A 10,412-nucleotide genomic window follows, 5' to 3' on the forward strand; every position below is an offset into this window, starting at 1 on the left:
CCAATTTTTTGATGGCTGACATTCCTGCGCGTCAACTTGTAATGCTTTCCATTTCGTGGACCTAAGACTTTTTGTTCACGCTTTTTGAGATTGTCTTTAAAAAAAGGGCGACTCCGAGATACGGATTGGTATTTCAAATCTTACACGCTTTCTGTTGTAATATGGCTTAAAGTGTAATATCGCCGTTCCTATAATGAAACATTCAAACAATACACATATGTATGTATATACATTTTTTGGTCATTTGTGCCTTTACTATAACTCTGGGATCCTGAATTCAATAAAATCTATGAACGCATTTTGTAGCGCTTGCTAAGAACAAGCATTTCACTTTCAAGAAATCATTGGAGAAATGTGAATGTGAAAAAGTATGGACCTTTTTTTGATGTGGCAATGTTATATTCGCAGCGTAATGTGTCCATTTATTAGAACGACAACGAAATACAGTTGGTTGCCAGTTAAATAATTTACGAAACCGTATCTGTATCGATTACGCAAATTACACGGCTTCTGTCTCGTTAGCCCGGGCTGGTTCGTTATTATTATGTTACCGTGAACAGCCACAGTCGAGTTCTGCAGTTGATTGACATTGACCGTAATTAAAAACAAACTTCTGTTTTTTTTTTCTTCAGGCAAAACCATAGACATTGAATTGAAAGAAGCGCATAAAATTAACTCCATGCGGATAACAAACAACACGAAGGTATTTAAATCTCTACTATTCTTGGATTTGATTGACAGCCCTATTAAAAGTTTTGTTTTGTTTTTATTAATTATTTTTATATTCTGTATTACTCTGGTCAAATTACTAGATTAGTAGAAAAGTAATTAAATTCTGATATTGCCACCAGCTCTTGACATGCGTGAAAATTTTTAAATTAGGTAATCTCGAATTGATTGAAAATTACTGAAAAATGATAATCAACAATCAACAAAGACTCGATGGAAAAAAACGTTGTTATATTATGAAAGAGTAAGATACAGATAAAGCAAAAAAAATGTTTTTTTTTTATTACATTATATTGAAGTGCTTTTCTCTCAAAATACGTTTTTATGGTACCTATTTCAGCAAGTTGTCATTGATAATTAATTATCTTTTGATGAACCAAACGCTGGAAATAAATACTAAGAGCTTAATACAACGCAAAACTTTTGGCCACATATTCTATCAACATTATCAGTGGCTGAAATAGTTTAATCGTCTATTTTATCAGTTAATATAGGTAGGTAGAAGATACTTAATTAAATGATAAAATTATAATTGAAATAAAATATTCCATCCTAAATCTACCGATGTGTTTCATTTCGTGCGTTGCTCAGTGATATTATGTGTATTATAGCTATATAGCTCAGTGCTATATAACAGACTGCATATTTGCTGTTTAGATGTTCTGTCTAACGAAATTCATTGTACTAGAGGTCCCGCAGTAGTCGAAATTGGACTATAACTAATTGGAATTGTAAGTTTGTACACTATTATGATTATATTTTATACTTCGCCTTTAATTTTCGCCTTTAATTTTCGCCAAGGCTATACTATAAAAAATATTATCAAAGACAAACAATATTTAATCTATTCTCAATTTGACAACAGACGTCAAGAACAAAAGTTTGACAATAAATAGTATGCATGCGTGTGTGCGTCAAATACATGGTATGTAGTGTGTGTAATGTTTTCTTTATTGATTTAATGTATCTTTTATGCATTATTTTAAAAATATATTAGCATTGTGCACTTCTTCTCTATATTCTCTATAAGTGTGGAAAATTTAATACTCCTCCGTCCGCGCAATTCTGGAAAAAGGGATACAACGTTTTTGCTTCACGTAATAATATATAACTAGTCAGGTCATAAGTATTGTCACACAGTAAAAACTTTTCTTATAGAATGCTGGCCACAAAAAAGTTTATTGAATTCGAATTTCGAATTGTTCATGAAAATAAAAATGTATACTTTTAGAATTTTACTCATTTTTAAATATGGAGTGGACGCTTAAAGAAGACCGTGTTGCAGTTATTGCGTTGCATCGTTGCGGTTACGCGCCAATTCAAATTTTTAACATACTGAAAAATTTGAATATAACCAAAAGATTCGTTTATCGTACCATCAAACGATACAATGAAGACTCTAGTGTAGATGACAGGTCAAGAAGTGGTCGCCCTCGGTCTGTTAGGACTCCAGCAGTGATAAAAGCTGTGAAGGCGCGAATTCAAAGAAATCCCAAACGTAAGCAGAAACTGTTGGCCCTTCAGATGGGGTTAAGCAGAACCACGGTGAAAAGGGTGTTAAATGAAGACTTAGGGCTTCGGGCATATCGAAGAGAAACAGGACATCGTTTGAATGCTCGTCTAATGGACCTGAGACTGAAGAGATGCCGCGCTTTGTTGAAGTGGTACGCGGGAAAAAAATATCGGGAAATTCTTTTTTCGGATGAAAGATTTTTACCGTAGAAGAGAGCTACAACAAACAAAATGATAAGGTGTACGCACACAGTAGTGAAGAAGCGAGCAACCGTATTCCGCGTGTCCAACGAGGTCATTTTCCATCCTCGCTCATGGTATGGTTGGGAGTTTCTTTTTGGGGCTTAACAGAGGTACATTTTTGTGAGAAAGGTGTAAAAACGAATGCAGTTGTGTATCAAAATACAGTCCTGACGAACCTTGTGGAACCTGTTTCTCATACCATGTTCAATAACAGGCACTGGGTATTCCAACAAGATTCGGCGCCAGCTCATAGAGCGAAGAGCACACAAGACTGGCTGGCGGCGCGTGAAATCGACTTCATCCGGCACGAAGACTGGCCCTCCTCCAGTCCAGATTTGAATCCGTTAGATTACAAGATATGGCAACACTTGGAGGAAAAGGCGTGCTCAAAGCCTCATCCCAATTTGGAGTCACTCAAGACATCCTTGATTAAGGCAGCCGCCGATATTGACATGGACCTCGTTCGTGCTGCGATAGACGACTGGCCGCGCAGATTGAAGGCCTGTATTCAAAATCACGGAGGTCATTTTGAATAAACTTTAGTGTCATAATCTATGTTTTGTTAAGTTCATTTTGGTATATGAATGGTTACATAATGAATAAACTTGTTTCAATTATTTTACATTAAACATGTGACAGAATTTATGACCTGACTAGGTAGATATCGCATCATGACTGACGTCATCTACCTTGAGGCATGGGACCGGAGACATTTGCGGGTTTCTTTCGAATATACGCGTAGTATCTATTAGTACTTCCTTTTATTATTTCATTTTTGTAGACGCCTCAAAAAAAAAGTTGTAACGAAAAATGGCGGCAAAAAACTAAAACACGGTGACCGGATGACCGGATGACCGTGTGTGATTTGTTCCCAGCTATTTATAACAATACGTGCTTATAAGAAAACTTAGTACCATATAGTCGGATCACTCGATGCCTAAGTACTTTAATAGTGAAGGCCTATTGTACAGTAAGCGACTACTGGAATGACAAACCCGCGTCGGTTTGAAATTGTACCTCACACGTAGGGTTTTTTTTTGTCAGGAGGAAATCACTGGATTCCCGTCCTCCACTGGGGATGGAGGGCGGGGCATGTCGGAGTTGAACCGACTAAAACCTCCTGTCGCTCAACAGTGGGTTGTTAAGCGACAGTCCGAGCCTCTCATGAGACAGAACTCATGGAAAGGCAAAGGGGGGAGAGTGAAGCGTTTAGTGCGGAGCACATCTCTTCCATCACCCTCCCCTCGGGACGCCGGACCGGCGATCGTCGGCGACACGACCACCAGCCCTCTTGGGCACACGTAGGGATGCCACCTTTTTTTTGATATAAAATACATTGGTTATTAGGTAGGAAAAAAGTACATAGTATTAAAATAAAGTACAATCAATTTAATATTATTATTATGTATAAATGCATATTCGACTTACTTTATTTTTTACAGTGAAGACCCTAAACTAATTTAATGTGGTGAAGATCGCATCGAATTTACTTCTTTAAAGTTTAAAATGCCATAAATTACTATATTCACTATAAAAATATATATATATACTATTAAAAATGCGGCTCTAACATCAATACACTTCATAAAGTATGAATTGAATTAAGTAACACTTAGTATCGCTCTACGCATATTCACGTTATATCGTTGCTAATAAAATCTGCATGAATATACCGCTTTGTAAACTAAACTACATACCTAAATAAATATATAAAATCGTAATGTACATACCGAGATCCAAAAATCAACACAATCCCAAATAAACACGATTCACTAATAGTTTGTATTTAAAAAAAAACTTTAGCAGTTTCAACTTTTTCAAGCTTTACAAAAACGTTTCATTCGAAGTTTTCGACCAGCCTCAATAGCTGAACTAATATTTAATTCAAATTATTATTTTTTTGCAATGCTGCGACGTTTAACTCCCTCCGTTGCCGCGACGTAACTGATGGCGACTCCCGAATGTTGTTCTAACTCGGTTCTTAATATTATTATTATTATTTTTTATGGCTTAGATGGGTGGACGAGGTCACAGCCCACCTGGTGTTAAGTGGTTCCTGGAGCCCATACACATATACAACGTAAATGCGCCACCCACCTTGAGATATAAGTTCTAAGGTCTCAGTATAGTTACAACGGCTGCCCCACCCTTCAAACCGAAACGTGTTACTGCTTCTTCATGGCAGAAATAGGCAGGGCGGTGGTACCTACTCGTGCGGACTCACAAGAGGTCCTACCACCAGTAAAAAGTATTTATTTTTGTATTGCATTTCTGATATCACAGCACTTCGAGCTTATGTTAACACGGGCCCACTCAACACTCTGTACCAACAGAGTCACAGAGCAGAGAGGTGAGAGAACGATCTAGGTGTAGCCGACCCGACAATAATGCTTTCTTTTCTTTTCCTACCTAAGCTGATGGCCTTGAGAGGCAATTTCAGCGTAACCCTAACAAGTAGGTGAGCTCACGGGGCTCAATTCTAACACTAACCTACCAACGTATCGGAAACGCGACACACTGGGAGAAGATCCGGCGAGAAACTCAGTCGGCTGTGTCCACGGAATAGATAAATAAGGTTATTTATCTATTCTATATGTTTAGATATTGTCTATATGTTTAGATATTGTCAAGTGCTTACACCGTTATTGGCGTCGCTATCCAAGAGCTGTAGCTATTTCCTTTTTTTATCATCATTAGCGCAAATTTGTCCAAAGCTTTATGTATTTTACGTCACTGTGTTCAGTTACATACTCTTCTGATTCTTTTCCTGAAGGTCTATTTCGAATAACATTTACCGGTTGGTGCTTATCATAACTGTGCTGCCTATTTCTGTCGCAGTTATTCCAGTTTGATTGATGGAAAAGTCGCTCCTATACACAAAAATGTCTGTGGGGTCTCTATAGTTGGTGTGTGAGCTCGTTAATAATCGTCGGTAAAACTTCCTAAATAATCGGTTGCCCACATGGCGGATAGCCGGAAGTGACGACATATTGCCATAACGGTGCGCACATGGCAGGGTGCCCGGTGCAGCGTGAAAAACGGTTAATAGGATTCCGATACCGCCATAAATAACATCGTTGGACTTGCAGCTAAGACTTTGTGAACCGTAAAACACTCATTGCTTGTACTTTCATAACGACTTTCTTGGGAAGATTAGTTGCAGTGGTTTTCCGTTGCCTTCTGCTCCAGTCCTTTTGGAGATTATTTAGATCTCCAGGTTGCTGAAGCCTCTTTTGGTAGGTTACCCAGCCAGATGTTAGTGGTTATACCGTTTATATTTATGCTGTTTGCATGAGTGTACCAGGCTCACCACAAATCGGGAGGAGTGGCGATTGCTCGTGAGGCGTATAACATCTGCCTTCAGTAATAATGCTAGATGACGACTACGACCGCTCAGACAAGAGTGATACGACATACGAAAACAAAAACACTATGAATCAGCGGTGTTAGCGGTTCCTCTCCATTGAAGTCGGTGAACCGACGCCCAGTATGTTAATGTGATTAGCTATAACATCTCTTCATAGTTAAGGTTGACTTGTTGGCAATATTATTGGTGGTACCTACCCGTGCGGGCTCACAAGACGTCTTACCAGTAATTACGCAAATTATGATTTCGCGAGTTTTTTATTTTTTATTGCTTTGGTGGGTGGACGAGCTCACAGCCCATCTGGTGTTAAATTGTTACTGGAGCTCATAGACATCTACAACGTTAATGCCACCCACTTTGAGATATAAGTTCTCAAGTATAGTTAGTTACAAGTATAGTGATTTTGACGTATTTCATCTGGAAAATTGGCGAATATTCGAATACCGGCACAGCCGCATCGCTCGATACGAATGCACCGGTCCTCATATCCTTTAAGCCGCGACGACTTCAAATTTCTCCTGGTTGAGCCTTTGCTCGTCCACCTGTCTTGGTGAAACTGGAAAAGCCATCAGTAATCCTTCAATCATAAAAAAATACTTCAAAACTTTGTTTTTGAATAATGCCCGAAACCAAATTAATCACTATTGTAATTGTTTAGACATTACTGTAATCTTAAAGCTGTGTTTATTTTTGTTACAAAATGAGGGAGTGTACACTACGTTTTTAGAAGATTAGTCAGTGCGGCGTTCAAATAAAAAAATCGAAATAAAACATTCGCCCGCGCCGGTCACCCCGTTACGGTCCGCGGCGCATCACTATCCGTTCTATCTATTGTTAGGCTAAAGACGCCTGTTCATGTTACGAAATGCATTGGAAAATATTAAAAAAAAGTATCTATTCAATTTAACCTCGTATCAATTTATTTGACAATTTTTTCTAAATACATAAATCTAAATGAATAAAAACTGGTTCAAAAGTCTTGTGTACTATGTACTTATGCACGCACTTAAGAAGTTATCCTTCTTTGACGTATTTTAATAAAATAAATTATGAATACAACATTTCATAAAATCAGTCTTTTTTAAATTTAGTCATAAAATATAGATACTTATACAAATGTAGCCCATGTCATTACGGATCCTCCCGACCCATTAACGGTGCTTTTAGGAACCTCAAGCACCGGTCACCGTCCTCGCCGAACCCGACGAAGGGCTCGACAAGTAAATTAACCCATAAACACAGCCCACTGAGTTTCTCGCCGGACCTTCTCAGTGGGTCGCGTTTCCGATCCGGTGGTAGATTTTGCGAAGCACTGTTCTTGCTAAGGCCAGTGTTAGCAACACTCCCAGTTTGAGCTTCGTGAGCTCACCTACTAGCTCGGTGAATCTAGAATAAGCCCTCGAGGTTTCTAGAATAGGTAGGAAAAAAAAAAACAAATGTAGCCACAAATCTTGATAAATACGCTTAACAATAAAGTAAATTATGTGTTATTATAGCGCAACTTTCCACAGATGCCTATGACTTGTTGCCCAAGACGCTGTGATCTATTTGTTCCCAAGCACGCAACTAAAAGAAGAACTTCAAAAAAGTTGAACTTCATATCATTTTTAGATTTGCGTAGTTACTAATGGTAGGAAGTATTTTCGAATTCGGACGGGTATGCACAGCGATCTTCTTTAATTCTGTCACGAAGTAGTCATGCGTTGATTTAAATTTGACATACGTACAATACTTATAATTGAAAGTTTGTCTTTTTCTCACAAACACGGATACTCTCGTACCGATAGGTATTCATGTTCTGTCGTTTTAAGGCAGCGGTTTAGCTCCATGGTCGACAGTGACTCTTATCATCAGATGGGCCGTATGCTGGCTACAAGGGGAATAAAAAAATGTCACGTGAAATAGAGACACATTTAAACAGAATAATGTGCATTTATCATAGGCACCTTATTGCAATATCATCAATCATGTTCATTTTTATAACATGACTAGCTGACCCAGCAGACTTCGTAGTGCCTCAATCGATAATTAAAAGACCTAAACTTTTGTATAAAATAAACTTAAAACAAACAAAAGGAATCCGTCCGATGGGGGACACATCAAAGGGAAAACAAAATTGTTATTTTTATTTAATTCCGAGCATTTTCATATTTATCTACCTTTTAAACCTTCTCTGGCCTTTCACAAATAATTAAACCAAAATTAATCAAACCGGTCCAGCCGTTCTCGAGTTTTAGCGAGACTAACGAACAGCAATTCATTTTTATTTATATAGAAGATTCAATCTACTGAAGAAATCTTCGTATCTTTTACGACCTGTTAATATTTTGAAATTCTATGTGCTCGTTACTTCGACCCTGGTAATCTCTTTTTGGGCCCTCGTGACAGATCTGGGTGGATGGAAGACTAGAAGTCAAATAGTATCACATAGTTACAGCATGATTTCTAGTTGCGTTTGGACTACTTGTCTGTCAGTATCGACGAGTGACCCACTGAGTTTCTCGCCGGATCTTACAAGAGGGTCGCGATTCCGTGATCTGTGTGCTTAGTGCGAGTTTTAACGTTCTCGATAGCGTAAAAGTTAGCTCATATTTGTATGGAATAGGATCGTTTGCCTACGTTTGCCGCTAGGGGCGCTGTTCCAACTGCATACAAAATTGCGTTAACTTTTACGCTATCGAGAACGTTAAAAAACTCACACTACGCATACCGGTAGTAGATTCTGCGAAGCACTGCTCTTGCTAGGGCTATGGTCAGCAAGCTCTCTCAGGTTGACCCCGTCAGCACACCTACCCATTCATAGCTGGAATAGCCTTCTAGGCTATCAGTGAATAGGTAGGGGAAAAAGAGAAAAAATGTCAGAATTGGAGAGGAAGAAAAAATCAGTCGTTGAATGGGAGATTTATTTGTGTTGTCTTTATTGTGACAGACGATACGGATGTGTCGAAAACTTTTAGTGTTTTATTCGTTTTTTTGATTTTTATCTTTGACTTACGTGACAATAGGTTATCAAACGTAGCAAGAGAACTAAAACGTCTAGTTCAGTCTTACTTTTTTGCGTAGCGTTTGTATACTTTGAGTACAATAAAGTAGGTAGTATGTAATGTGTAATGTATATAACGTGATTTATATCTAAAAAATACATGGAATAAAATAATTTTGTGGTGAAACACTTTGTATTATTTCAAATTAGATGTTTTCAATTCGGGACGGGGGATTTTGAACTTGACAAGAATATATTTTGTAAAGTTACAGAGTTCATCAAACCCTCAGACAATTATAATAGTTTTCTTAGCAAAACTGTAAATACCATAAAATTTAATTTTTTTTTTTTTTGGTCAGGAGGAAATCGCCGGACTTCCGCCCTCCACTGGGGATAGAGGGCGGGGCATGTCAGAGTCGAACTGACTAAAACCTCCTGTCGCTCAACAACCAACGTCCAAACCTCGCATGAGACAGAACTCATGAAGAGGCAAAGGGGGGAAAGTGAAGCGTTTAGTGCGGAGCACATCTCTCCCATCACCCTCCCCCTCGGGACGCCGGACCGGCGGTCGTCGGCGCCACGACCATAAAATTAAATACTACATAATTATACACTAATTGTATCAGTCCAGAGCTGCCACCTATTATTGTAAACAAAAACGTTTCGCTGAGAGGCAACTGTAGTTCTACAATGGAATAATAGATGGCGCAGTTAAATATTATTTTCTTCATATTGGTAGCATTTTTCAATTAAGAAGGCTGAACCAATGATACGCGTGCTGTGCTGTATCCATTTTTTCTAACATATCTCTCAGTAACATCCAAGGGTTTTTCTGGCTTCACCCTGACTGGTGGGCGAACGAATTTGCTAACATCTACCCTAGCAAGAGCAGTGCTTGGCTGAATCTATTGGAACGGATCGAAATTCCGACCCATTGGGAATATCTGGCACAAAAACTCACTGGGTTAGATCCACTCTAATCATCACAATGGTAATTGTTTCAATTCTTAAAAAAAGGGGGATATTTTGCTTCATTCAAATTTAGGACAATCACATTTTGCTTTGAGTGAAATGACGGTGAGCGAGTTTGTTAGAAAAAGTCATTTTTTGAATGTTTATCTAGGAACATAAAACATAAAAAAAAATTGATTTTGATTTAATTTGATTTTATATAACTCACCCAGACCAAGCGAGTCCGTTGGCGTATAAATAGCAAACTCCCGACACGATACCAGCCAGCAGTCCCAAGCTGACACCGGCCGTCAGCGACAGAGTGTCCGGCATTGTCTCTTTTTAACACTAGAAGACGCACTTATGACTCTTCCAGTCAATGGCTTCACATCTTCAGGAACTGTAAAAAACAGATGCGAATGTAAATATTATTGATAAATAAAATAATTAAATCACATCATCAGCCCATAGCGATTGATTGGTGGACATAGGCCTCTCCAATGGCTCGCCATTGAGCACGATCCTCGGCTTCTCTCATCAAACTGCTGCGACCCTACTGGTGATAGGACCTCTAGAGTCCGCACGGGTAGGTACCACCGCCCTGCCTATTTCTGCCGTGAAGCAGTA

At 38.7% G+C, this 10,412-nt stretch overlaps 1 protein-coding gene across 5 annotated transcripts in view; it reads right to left on the bottom strand.

The window, feature by feature from the left end:
• M7BP (Myosin-7a binding protein) overlaps window positions 1-10,412 on the bottom strand; it is a 112,632-nt gene that overhangs the window by 88,178 nt on the left and 14,042 nt on the right. For all 5 annotated transcript variants that reach the window (XR_016323073.1, XR_016323072.1, XM_089727306.1 and 2 more), the window contains exon 2: window positions 10,015-10,185. Coding sequence is in view for 3 of the 5 variants with exons in the window: in XM_089727306.1 (XP_089583432.1) it covers window positions 10,015-10,118 (104 nt within the window). In the remaining 2 variants the exon portion in view is untranslated. The remainder of the gene's footprint in view (window positions 1-10,014; window positions 10,186-10,412) is intronic.

This window comes from Bombyx mandarina, chromosome 05 (genome assembly GCF_030267445.1).
Source record: "Bombyx mandarina strain Sakado chromosome 05, ASM3026744v2".
Taxonomy (NCBI): Eukaryota; Metazoa; Arthropoda; class Insecta; order Lepidoptera; family Bombycidae; genus Bombyx; species Bombyx mandarina.